Below are 12,500 nucleotides of genomic sequence, written 5' to 3'. Positions count from 1 at the left end.
TGTGTGTGTGAGTGTGTGTTGTTGTGGTGTGCAGTGATGACCGATCTGTGCTGGGATGAATGCGGTCAGTCCGCACTGCTAAACTGTGGCTTGATTTCACCACAGATCGTCACCAATGGTTGTGCCAGTTGAAGATCAACTCAACCATCTGAACACACGGCAAGACCCTGCGGAGACATCAGGGCTGTTCTCACCTGGAAACCACTCGCGAGTCGCTTCAGGTACACTCATTTACTCACACATACACTCGCACAGGTAAGCGTACAGTATGTGCATCTCACACGTGTGTGTGTGTGTGTGTGTGTGTGTGTGTGTGTGTGTGTGTGTGGTGTTGTTGCAGTGGGCTGTGGTTTGCAGATGGACTCCCCTGTCACAATGATATGAGATTTGCCAGGAGACGATGCATACAGGTGAGCAGAACACACCGCGCTCAGGGTCACTCTCGGTGTGTGTGTGTGTGTGTGTGTGTGTGTGTGTGTGTGTGTGTGTGTGTGTGTGTCTCCATCATATGATACAGCAGTGTTCAGAGAGGGACCAGGGGCTCTATTTAGGGCAGACGACGTGCTGCTGCTGCTCGACTATAAATGTTTAGAAATGTAGGCCGGGGTCCCGCGGCAGCTCCTGTCTCCAGGGTCAGCATCGCAGGCCCCCTCGCTCACACAGACTGATTCCGGGTCCGTCACCCCAGAGCCTTTCTGTCAGCAAATACTGTGTTAAACTGTGCTGGGAAATGTGTCAAAGTGCAATTCAATTTCATGCCTCTTACCCGTTTTCCTATTGGACGCAGCCTCGCAGCTTTGCCCTAGCAACAAAAGTGGGTTATTTGCATACCCTTTCCTGATTGGCTGCCGCTTTAGCCGTCTGGCCAATGGCGCGCCATCTTCCTGGTGGTAGGCTATGGTAATGAGGCACTGTTGCTGGGCTTGAGAGCGCTGGTTACCAGTGTGAATGTGCTGCATTGTGTTTGCTGGTGAGAGACGCTGATAAATGACGACTTAATGATCTGCAGAGTTCCGCTCGCCGCACACGCTCACATTTACAAACATCACATCCGTCAGGGCGGCTCGAGATCCTCCTGATGCCGCCGTGTTTGCTGGATGGGTGCTGCTGAAGCGCTCAGCTGTTGTCTAGACGCCCGTAGTGTCAAATCATTGGTCGGTGTGTTCGCTGGGGCTACAGGTCTGTCACCGCGAGCCGAGCGCGGGCCTTATTCACGCGCTCACTGTGTTTACTGTTTGACATGGCAGCCCCTTCTCTCTCTCTGTGTGTGTGTGTGTGTGTGTGTGTGTGTGTGTGTGTGTGTGAGAGAGATCCTGATGCTGAGTCATAAACACACACACTTGATCAGCTCTGATTAGACTGTGTGTGTGTGTGTGTGTGTGTGTGTGTGTTTGAAGGATGCTAACACGTGTCCAGTGTCGTCTTGTGACAGCAGCACAGTCTGCCATTTTGGTGCGGGTGTTTTGGGATGTTCTGTAAGCCGATCGGCTCGAGTTTCACTGGAGCGTTTGCTGCTTAAATGTGGAGGGCAGGCTGATGTTCATGTGTGTTTTGCAGGAGGAGAGACCTCAGCATGCAAACCCTCCTCTGTCCGGCTGGCCCCCTCGTTTTCTTTCCACTCGGCTGGTGTGCAGATGGATGCGCAGACGCCCCATTCTCACCCGCCGTTCAGTGATGCTCACCCACAGGGCGCCGCTGACCAATCCGCTGCTGCGCTGCCCTACAACCCGCAGGCCCCGCAGCCCAGCGCCACCCAGGTACACACACTCGCGCACACACACACACACACACACACACACACACAGGCGTACAATAAGAGCACATTCGGTACTGATGGACACTGTTGTGTGTGTGTGTGTGTGTGTGTGTGTGTTGCAGGTAACTGCTGATATGGTGATGCTGCAGAGGCGGATGCCTCAGTGTTTCCGGGATCCAGCGACGGCACCCTTAAGAAAACTCTCCATCGAGCTGATCAAAACATACAAACACATCAATGAGGTGTGGAGCTGTTCCTCTAGCGCTTCATCACACACACACACTAAAGCTCAGCTGGAGTATGGGCAATGACAGAATATATGACGCACTCTCCACCAGCGAGAGGCACATTGAGCTGTTCATCAGATCTAGAGGACTGTAGTGTCGCTATCAGGCATGCACAACACTGAGAGAGTGTGTGATGATGTTGACTATGGCCATTACGATGCTACTTATGACCTTTCCCTGGATCTGTGTTTGTCAACCATGTTTCTCGAGGACCACCAGTTCTGCACATTTCCATGTCTTCTTAACCGAACACACCTGATTCAGATCATCAGCTCATTAGCAGAGGCTGAAACATGTGGGAAAGACAACAGAGACATCCAAAACATGCAGTGCTGGTGGGCCTCCAGGAACGTGGTTGAGAAACACTGCCCTAGAAAACTGCTATTTTATTTGCTGTGTTTTTAAATCATTTATTTATCTCGTGATATTAAAGCAAACAGGTAAGAGTCATTGTTCAGGTGTAATTCATTCTAATTCAGATGACATACCTGTGGAGGTGCAGACAGTCTTTAAAACACTCTGAGTGAACCTCAGCTTATATTCCTCACTCTGATTGGCTGTTGTCATTTTCCTTTTTCATCTTGACTCCACCCACTAGTGTTTATATTCAACTCTGGGTTCAGCTTCCAGCCAATAGCAGAACAGCAACAGCTGGGGGGCAGGGCTGAAGACAGTACGACCCCATCTGATTGGTCAAATCTACACCAACACATGATTAGATGTCATTGATCTCACAGCTCTGTGATGTGAATATACTGTCATCTTAATCAGGATAGTGTGGTACAGTAGAGCTGTGCATGTTGTTGACTCCTCACCTCGCGCGTCTGCTCTCTCACAGGTTTACTATGCAAAAAAGAAGCGTCGTCACCAACAGGGTCAGGGCGAGGACTCCAGCAACAAGAAGGAGAGGAAGATTTACAACGACGGCTATGACGACGACAACTTCGACTACATCGTTAAAAATGGCGAGAAGTGGATGGACCGATATGAGATCGACTCTTTAATAGGGAAAGGCTCGTTCGGGCAGGTCAGCGCCTCGCTTCTCGTCTGCTCTTCTTCTTCTGCTGCGCTTGATAGCACTGAGACGGCTGTGTTTGTCTCCCTCTGCTGGCAGGTGGTGAAGGCGTACGACCGTGTGGAGCAGGAGTGGGTCGCCATCAAGATCATAAAGAATAAAAAGGCCTTCCTGAATCAGGCTCAGATCGAAGTGCGACTGCTGGAGCTGATGAACAAGCACGACACCGAGATGAAGTACTACATCGGTATGAGTTTTTGTGTGTGTGTGTGTGTGTGTGTGTGTGTGTGTGTGTGTGTGTGTGTCTTCATTTCTGTGCTCATCCCAAACCTGGAAAGATCAGGGCTGCGTTTCACTAAAGCATCATGGCTTCATCATAGTGACGGCGGCTCCACTGACATCTACTGTTGACCATGCCTTTGGGAAACAGCCCAGGGCATTTCCAGGAGAGCCGTATGCTGTATCCAACATCACCTCTATACTCTCTTTCACTGTAACTGGAGCACTACTAAGTGCACTAGGGCGATGTGTTTGGTTTGTGTTTTGCTGTTTGCTGAATCAGGGGCAGCACAGTGGTGCAGTAGGTAGCATGATCGCCTCACAGCAAGAAGGTCACTGGTTCGAGTCAGTTGGTGTTTCTGTGTGGAGTTTGCATGTTCTCCCCGTGTTGGCGTGGGTTTCCTCTGGGTTTCCCCCACAGTTCAAACACATTAATTGCTGAGTCCCTCAGATGGGTTGTGTCTTCATGTTCTCTGTCAGACCCTGGTGTAGTTGTTGAACACTCGCTCTGTTGGTAATCAGACTATTGATTTCTGTCATGTACACGTGAGCGTTATCGTCAGTAATACTTTATTGTAAATTATACACCGGTACGACTGCTTTATTCACTGGACAGATGTGGAAATTCACTCGCTTGCTCAACTCTAGTGGTGCATTATGGGTATTTTAGTTCTGTTGTTGAGTGTGCATGGGCTGTAGACCCTCAGCTTCTGAATGGCTGTGCTGCTCACATTATGAGCATTTATCATGTCTGATGACAGCATGGGTTCATTATTATGCAACTGCAATGTGTGTGTGTGTGTGTGTGTGTGTGTGTGTGTGTGTGTTTATCAAGTAAAAACTGCTGTTCAGTGAAGTACTGCAATCTTATCCTACGTTGATCTGAATAAGCCGGAGAGGCGGTGTGTGATGTCTGTACTGATGCAGGTCAGTGATCTGATTTGCAGTAACACTATAGTTTAGGTCACAACTCACAATATTAACAACCCATTAACTAACACCACCAGCTCAATAAACTACTCATTAGTGTTTATCAGTAGTCAGCAGGGCTGGGTTGTGAGATGCAGAATAAGTCCTGCTCTATTATGACTAATGAACAGGTATTGTCTTGATAATAGGCAGGTAATGATATGATTTGTGCCCTAAACTCGTGTTCTCGTATTCCTCCGCCAGCGTACAGCAGGCTGACCTGTGTTTCTTCAGCTGTCAGTGTTGTTCGTGTCCTCGCTCTCTGTTGTGTTGTCTGCTGCTGTCGCTTGTGTTGCAGTGTTCAGAGGAACCCAGGGCTCTATTTAGGGCAGACGGCGTGCTGCTGGTCAACTATAAATGTTTAAAAATATAGGCCAGGGTCACCGGCGCAGGACGCACTGACTTCTGTCTGTCTGCGGGAGCTCGTCAGGCTTTGAGTGGTTTCTCCATCACACGGACATACAGTTCTGAAGGGAACAATCTGAACATGCATGAGGAGATACAGCATTGGCTGAGATGAGCTGCTGTGTGCTGATCTGGGGCCTGTTCCATGAAGCTGGCTGAACAAACTCAGCATTACAGGATTAGATTAGAGTTGACAAAGCCAGTGTGGTGCGGCCAGGACAGGATGTGTTGGTTCCATGACTGCGATCATCAGCTCTCGGTTCACTCTGGCTTTGATTCGGAGTTCAAATGAAGGCGGGGCATCATCAGCAACAGCCAATCACAGGCCTCGTAACATAAGGATACTGTTTTTGACGTCCTTCAAGAAAATATGGAGAATTTAAAAGCATTATACACCCAGATGAAATGAGCTGTGCCAATAGTGTTTAATCTGGTCAAGTTGTGAAGTTAATGTGTAGTTTATATGTGTACAGTCGACACACACACACACACACACACACACACAGACTCACAACTCTACTCGGATATGACTGTATTTTTAAAACTCTTGATTTGTTCCCAGGGTGGCGCAGTGGTAGCACTGTGGCCCCACAGCAAGATGGTTGCTGGTTCGAGTCTCGGCTGGGTCAGTTGGTGTTTCTGTGTGGAGTTTGCATGTTCTCCCCGTGTTGGCGTGGGTTTCCTCCGGGTGCTCCGGTTTCCCCCACAGTCCAAACACATGCGCTATAGGGGAACGGATCAACTACACTGGCCGTAGTGTATGAGTGTGTATGGGTGTTTCCCAGTACTGGGTTGTGGCACGAAGAGCATCCGCTGTGTAAAACATATGCTGGAATAGTTGGTGGTTCATTCTGCTGTGGTGACCCCTGATGAATAAATTGATTAAGGCAAAAAGAAAATGAATGAATGAATTATTCCGCTGTGGCGACCCAAAATAAACCGGGGACAAAGGAACTGATGAATGAACTCTTGATTTGCCTAATAAAGCTGGAAGTTGCAGCTGTATGACTGTAAATGCGTATAGAATTAAACAGATGAGTTAATGAAGTAAACACACAGAGTCCAAACACGCTGAATCTGCAGATCTCGAGCTCATCGTTCACTCTGTTCATTTACTCATGCAGATGTGTTTATTTATTCAGCGCTTATATTCATTTCTGCAATAATATGCCAGTGTTTGTTGTATTTATGTACAGGACAGTTTGTACTAGTGTTTTCTGTCTTTTACTAGAGATATTAGGAGATTTACTGGATCAAACAAGTGGATCTGATGGGGTTTGTATGGTACACATTAAAAGTTAACAGTCTTCTTTTATTTCATGTGTTCAGGTTTTAGATACTCTCGAAATCATTCAGCATAAATCCACAGATTAGATACACAACTCAAAAACAAGATGTCTGGCTGATTACAGATATAATGATAAAAACTAAATCTAACAGTATTAGAATAATAATCTTCAATAAAATAATACCATTTGATCTTTATTAAGTGTTTTACTGTATAGTGGCTGTGATTTGTCGCAGGGGAAGCTGGAGGAGTGTCTTTATATCATCATATATAGCATGCGAGTCATTATTATTATTTATTTTATGATCAGTGTATTAAAGCTTTATCTTCTGATGTAGTACTTATGCAAGTCATCTACAATAATTAGACTGTTAGAACCAGATGATGTAGTCTCTGAAAGGGGGCGTGTCTTTGAGTCATGTGTGCTGTCAGCTGATTGGTGGAATCTGTGTGATTTATAAAGCTGAACCTCAGTGCAGGTTATCCTTTAAAGCTGAGCTGTCTTCATGACGCCCTAAACCCAGGATTGGTGCAAACTAAACTGAAACTGAGTCAGCTAGCATGCGAATCCAGGTTGATGGTACAGGCCGCTGAAGATCCGCTGTCTGGACTCGTCACTGTGTGTTTTGATGGTGTCTGCAGGACAGGTGGATCTGGGAACTAGTTTAAGAAGGGTCACGCAGAGCGCCTGGGACCAGCTATAGTGGATCCCGACAGTGTTTTTTGGATTTTCTAGATTATTGATCATGCTTTGGCTAGTCGCGTGTTATTCTTGATGCTGTTAAGATGTGCTAGAGCTCAGGGCTGTGCGATGTTGGAAAAACCTGCTGTGCAATATTTAGATTTTCTGTGTATTATATTGCGCCGTTTACTAGTGAAGTAGCTCTATTTGCAGATATATATATAGATTGATCAGGATGGTTTTTTATGGTTCATTGTGCATAAAATATAAGAAACATGAATACAGCAGAGCAAATCTGCAGACGAAGAGTCTAGCAGTGTTCAGAATCAGAGATAATCAGATGTACAGTGAAGCTGTGTAGGCTTCATTTTATAAACGATTCAGTTCATCTTTGTTAAAGCTACAATCGGGATATATCCTCGTGCCCAAATCCTTTCAACTCGCCTAAAATCTTTACACGGGTCTCAAATGCGCACACACACACGACGCTCGCGTCATTACACTGAAACTGAAGTGACTGCAGGTCTTGTGCTGTTGCGGATTCACACACTGTGAGATCTGCTGAACCCATACATTGTGCAGACGATTATTAAACACACAGCCTAGAGATAAACCCTTGATTATTTATTCTAAATCCTGTTAAAATATACAGCGTGTGGACAAACTGAGTGCTTTGAGAAATAAGAGAGCGCGAGTGTCTCCTACATCAGGTTAACCACAGCCTGTTGCTGGATCATTTGGGATTTGGCGGGAAAAGCAACATTTCAAAGCCCCGCCCTTATGTATAAGCTGCCTTTTCCCTTCAGCCAATCAGATCAAGCAAACAGACAATCTAATTCATATTCAGAAGCCTGACAGATTATTGGAAGCCATAGTTATTTGATGTTTATACTCGGCTCTAACATGTCCAGCATCATTGGACCGAGGGCTCGCCACAGCGGAGTCACCTGCCAGCAGAAACGCACACTGACCCAGCCGAGGCCAAAACCGAAGACCTTCTTGCTGTGAGACCACCACTGTGTCCGCCTGATGCCGGCTGGCGGCCGTTTATCTAAGTGAACAGAAACAGTGTTTGGGTTTTGAATAACTTGTATCATGATTTCTATATAATAGGAAATATTCATTTAATTTTGTCTTGTGAAATATTTAGTTTTGCTTGTAGGAAATGCTGATTATTTCCCACTTTTGACAATAAAATATTGTTGTAGTTTTTTTTTGTAGAGGTTCTTTTTCACAAGGTGACTTCAATATTAAGCCGTCTGTGCTTTGATTTGTTGAGCTATTTATGGTAATTTGATGAAATCTTCAGTTTCCTTCAATTATGTTAATATCATGAAGAACTGAACCGTGCTCTTTCATTATAAAAGACCTTCAGTAGTCCACATTCAGTTCAGTATACTGCCAGTGTAAATGATCACACGCTGAACTACGAGAGCGAGAAATCAATCATCAGATGAAAAATAAATCCAACATTTGTTCTGTAATGGAAATCCAAGTGAAGTGTTCTTAACATTGTGCCGCTGTGTTTCGTCCTGTAGTTCACCTGAAACGCCACTTCATGTTCCGAAACCACCTGTGTCTGGTGTTCGAGATGCTGTCCTATAACCTGTACGATCTGCTGAGGAACACCAACTTCCGCGGCGTGTCCCTGAACCTGACGCGTAAGTTCGCCCAGCAGCTGTGCACCGCGCTGCTGTTCCTGGCCACGCCGGAGCTCAGCATCATCCACTGTGACCTCAAGCCTGAAAACATCCTGCTCTGCAACCCCAAGAGGTCCGCCATCAAGATCGTGGACTTCGGGAGCTCCTGCCAGCTGGGCCAGCGGGTGAGACGGCACATCAGCTGAACACACTCACACTAACCCATTCATCACACGCATTCATTCAGGCCATCGAGCTGATGGAAAAATACATACATATGAGCAACATCAAGCTCGTAGCAGAGCGATATGGCTGTATATCAGCCCTGGTGGGAGGCGTGCTTTGGCACAGTGCTGAAGTCCAGCATCTTCACATTGGCTTTAGGCTTGACTGGTGAGGCTGACTGACTGTTGTCCTGTGAGCCCTGACCAATATGGCGGCGGTATTGACGCATGCTCAGAGCCTGTATGACATAACTAATCTATCTATGGTCATATCTTTACAAATATTTTCAAATGATACAAGTTAAGAGCAAATCCTCCAGTTGTGAGCAAGAAGTACTGAGTAAACGATGTGTGAACGGTCCTTTGTTTACTGTTTGTGTGTACAGCACTAGTTCTGGTTAGTGATGCAGATGTGTTGAGGAACACCCTCTCATGCAGGAGCAGAACATGCGCTTCAGTCCGCTCTGTTGTCTGTGTTCATGCGAGGACTTTTGGTCTAGACGCAGCCGTCATAAGACGACATCACAGTCTGTTTTCATAGCTGCTAGATCTTTGAAGTTGGTTCGGTGCGTCCTGAGCTTTAAAGGACTTGTCACACACTTTACACCCGCTGTTCCTCTTCTCTCTCTGCTGTTCTGATGCCCATGCTGACTAATGATTTTCATAAGTGATCATCATAAAGGCTGGCGATTACATGTTTGAGCTCTACATTGATCTGGAAATATTGTAGATGAGGAATTTGAGTGTGATGTGTGTGTTTACCTGCTGTTTAACTGTGTCCACAGATATACCAGTACATCCAGAGTCGCTTCTACCGCTCGCCCGAGGTCCTGCTGGGGATGCCGTACGATCTGGCCATCGACATGTGGTCTCTAGGCTGCATCCTGGTGGAGATGCACACCGGAGAACCGCTCTTCAGCGGCGCTAATGAGGTGAGTTCTGGAAACCCTGCGTCCTCCAGCCGTTCACAGCGTTTATTCAGTCTGATCAACTCTCTGCATCTGAGCTCACACAGAGCCTCTGTAGATCAGCCTCAATGTGACATCAGCTGGAACACCTTTCCCATGATAACGCTGGACAACAGACATCTTCTGTCTTGTGTCTTTGTCCACTCGGGTTTAATTGTACCTGGATTATTTTTATCTTTCATGGATAAAAGACATCAAAAACAATAGATGGCATACTTAAACACTCAACCATGTAGTGTCGTCCCAAATAGACCACTAATGTTCTTTACCAATAGGACATTTTAAATCCGGTGACGTTTAATGGACATTTAATTGCCAAATTAGTGAAATAAACCACCAAACTAGCAAACCGCAGCTATCATGAGTAAACTACTGCACTGCCTTCACCACCGGGGGGCAGCAAAATCACTGGCATGTGGGAGAATTTCCCCAGACTTATTCTCTTGATGATTGTCCTGAATTTCCTGCCTGATGGCAGTACCTGCGCTCTACACTGTGTATATATAATCTTGCATGAGTATTGATTTGGGATTAACCTAATATCTTGCTTTAGAGCCAGTGAGGGTCTTCTCATGGCTCCTGGTGATGACTGCTTGTTTGTTTGCAGGTTGATCAGATGAATAAGATCGTGGAGGTGTTGGGCGTTCCTCCCAGTCATATCCTGGAGCAGGCACCTAAAGCCAGGAAGTTCTTTGAGAAGATGCCGGACAGTATGTGGTGCGCCAAGAAGACCAAAGACGGCAAAAGGGTGCGCTTCTGTGCTGATTCTGTGTGTGTGTGTGTGTTTCAGTGTGTTTAATGCTGTGTTCTCTCTCTCTCTCTCTCTCTGTCTGTGTGTGTGTGTGTGTGTGTGTGTGTGTGTGTGTGTGTGTGTGTGCAGTATAAGCCTGCTGGCTCCCGGAAGCTGCACAGTATTCTGGGTGTGGAGGCAGGCGGCCCCGGCGGGCGCAGAGCCGGAGAGTCGGGTCACGCCGTCGCAGACTACCTGAAGTTCAAGGACCTGATCCTGCGGATGCTAGACTATGACCCCAAGACGCGCATCCAGCCGTACTACGCTCTGCAGCACAGCTTCTTCAAGAAGACAGCAGACGAGGGCACCAACACCAGCAGCAGTGTGTCCACCAGCCCCGCGCTGGAGCAGTCGCAGTCCTCCGGGACCACCTCCAGCACCTCCTCCAGCTCAGGTCAGAACACACACACACACACACACACACTCTACACTGTAGAAGAGCTGGAGGAACACAGAGCAACTGAATTGAATCCATAAATGTCCACCTCAGTATCACGGCTGAGGCGATTCCCTTGAGCACAGCACTGAACCCCCACTGCCCCCCGGGCAGCCCATGCTCTGGGTGTGTGTGTTCACGGGTGTAGGTCACTTTGGATAAAAGCGTCTCCTGAATGTATAAACATGTTTTTGTGCCTTGACTTCCTCCTCGTATCCTGATCTGACTGTGTGTGTGTGTGTGTGTGTGTGTGTGTGTGTGTGTGTGTGTGTGTGTGTGTGTGTGTGTGTGTGTGTGTGTGTGTGAGCGCAGGAGGCTCGTCTGGAACCAGCACCAGTGGCCGCGCCCGCTCAGACCCCACACATCAGCACCGGCACAGCGGAGGAGGACACTTCAGTGCTGCGGTGGCCATGGACTGCCACAACCTCTGCCCACAGGTAACACACACACACACTCACACACACACACACACACAATCACTCAATATCAGCCTGTAGGTTTCTGTCAGGCTTGTGTTCCTGATGGCTGATCCTGCATAGGGAGAGGGATTCTCCACACTCTGCAAGTCTCATCAGCTCAACTGGTAATGAACGGTGTGCTGATCTGAGATTTACCCTTTAACTTTCTGGAATACATCGGCCCCAAATTCAGTCATAGTTTTCTCGGGAGGAGGAGACGCTGTCTCAGTGAGCAGCTTCAGACTCAGTCAGCCAGGGATGAGCTTATGGGCTGAGAGCTGAACAGGGATCATTCAGAAAGACAGTTCATATAGGAACCAAACTAGTTTTGCTGTCGTGGCAATGACTGAACTGCCCTACAGTGGAGCATTAGAGAGTCAACAGCGCTGTTCATCAGGGATCAGGGGGTTCACTGAGGGAATCTGGGTTTGCTTCTAAACAAGCCACCATTTTCCCACACAGAGGAGGGAGAAGATCCACACATCTCTTTCCTAGCCTCCTTGTTGTGTTTTACATGACAGTGACACACTTTTATTGTGAAGTGCAGTGGTGACGTGCATGTTAATGTGTGTGTGTGTGTGTGTGTTAATGTGTGTGTGTGTGTGTCCTTCTCAGGCAAGACAGGCGTTTGTGCCGGCGCTGGGCTGGGTTGGAGACGGACTCCAGCAGGCGTCAGGAGAGACTCACCCCGTACAGGAGACCACTTTCCACGTGCCCCCACACCAGCCCAAAGCCCTGCACCCCCACCAACACCACCACCATCATCACCACCACCCGCCGCCGCATGGACAGGGCCCTGCCCGACCTCGACCCCGGCTCTACTCTCCGTCCCACAGCGCCTCCACGCAGGACTCAATGGAGGTGACGCACGGACACCTGTCCATGACCTCGCTGTCTTCCTCCGCCTCGTCCTCCTCCACCTCCTCCTCCTCCACCGGCAACCATCACTACGCCTACCAGAGCCGCCCGCTGCCCCACGGCCTGGGCTTCGGCCACAGCGGCAGCATGACTCTGGGCCTGGGTGCCTTCTCCAACCCGCGACAGGAGACGGGCGTGGCAGGCGTAGGTCTGCGGCCGGGTCTGGAGCGCGAGGAGTCCCCGATGGCGGGTGTATGTGTGCAGCAGAGCTCCGTGGCCAGCTCCTGACCCGCCTGAGGAGGCCGATTCACGCGCCCGTCCATACTGGAGCTGAGCGGAGCTGGAGCCAAGCGGAGCCAGCACTCCTGCGGCCGTGGACGTTAACTTCGGTCTGCAGCTCTGACGCTGCCGGAGCCCAGCGCTCGCCCGCCGCCGCCACCGCAGC

At 48.3% G+C, this 12,500-nt stretch overlaps 1 protein-coding gene and 1 long non-coding RNA gene across 3 annotated transcripts in view; one reads left to right on the top strand and one right to left on the bottom strand.

Annotated features, from left to right (window-relative positions):
• LOC141376278 (uncharacterized) overlaps window positions 1-1,336 on the bottom strand; it is a 2,233-nt gene extending 897 nt beyond the window's left edge. The window contains exons 1-2 of the long non-coding RNA XR_015500640.1: window positions 767-1,336; window positions 1-691 (exon numbers count right to left, since the gene is read on the bottom strand). The exon at window positions 1-691 is cut by the window's left edge and continues 897 nt beyond it. This is a non-coding gene — a long non-coding RNA (uncharacterized LOC141376278). The remainder of the gene's footprint in view (window positions 692-766) is intronic.
• The window catches only part of dyrk1aa (dual-specificity tyrosine-(Y)-phosphorylation regulated kinase 1A, a), a 14,202-nt gene that overhangs the window by 1,022 nt on the left and 680 nt on the right, over window positions 1-12,500 (top strand). The window contains exons 2-13 of one of the 2 annotated variants that reach the window (NM_001347739.1): window positions 106-221; window positions 341-410; window positions 1,558-1,757; window positions 1,879-1,998; window positions 2,882-3,070; window positions 3,158-3,305; window positions 8,220-8,506; window positions 9,331-9,477; window positions 10,121-10,261; window positions 10,394-10,697; window positions 11,052-11,176; window positions 11,813-12,500. The exon at window positions 11,813-12,500 is cut by the window's right edge and continues 680 nt beyond it. In NM_001347739.1, coding sequence (NP_001334668.1) covers window positions 401-410; window positions 1,558-1,757; window positions 1,879-1,998; window positions 2,882-3,070; window positions 3,158-3,305; window positions 8,220-8,506; window positions 9,331-9,477; window positions 10,121-10,261; window positions 10,394-10,697; window positions 11,052-11,176; window positions 11,813-12,343 — 2,202 coding nt within the window. In that variant the 5' untranslated portion in view covers window positions 106-221; window positions 341-400 and the 3' untranslated portion in view covers window positions 12,344-12,500. Of the gene's footprint in view, window positions 1-105; window positions 222-340; window positions 411-932; window positions 971-1,557; window positions 1,758-1,878; window positions 1,999-2,881; window positions 3,071-3,157; window positions 3,306-8,219; window positions 8,507-9,330; window positions 9,478-10,120; window positions 10,262-10,393; window positions 10,698-11,051; window positions 11,177-11,812 lie in introns of those variants that run through there. The other variant, NM_001080689.1, reaches the window with a different exon arrangement.

This window comes from Danio rerio, chromosome 10 (genome assembly GCF_052040795.2).
Source record: "Danio rerio strain M-AB ecotype USA chromosome 10, GRCz13ab, whole genome shotgun sequence".
Classification (NCBI taxonomy): Eukaryota; Metazoa; Chordata; class Actinopteri; order Cypriniformes; family Danionidae; genus Danio; species Danio rerio.
Note: the sequence above shows the minus strand (reverse complement) of the source record. Positions and strands in the feature narration are given on the sequence as shown.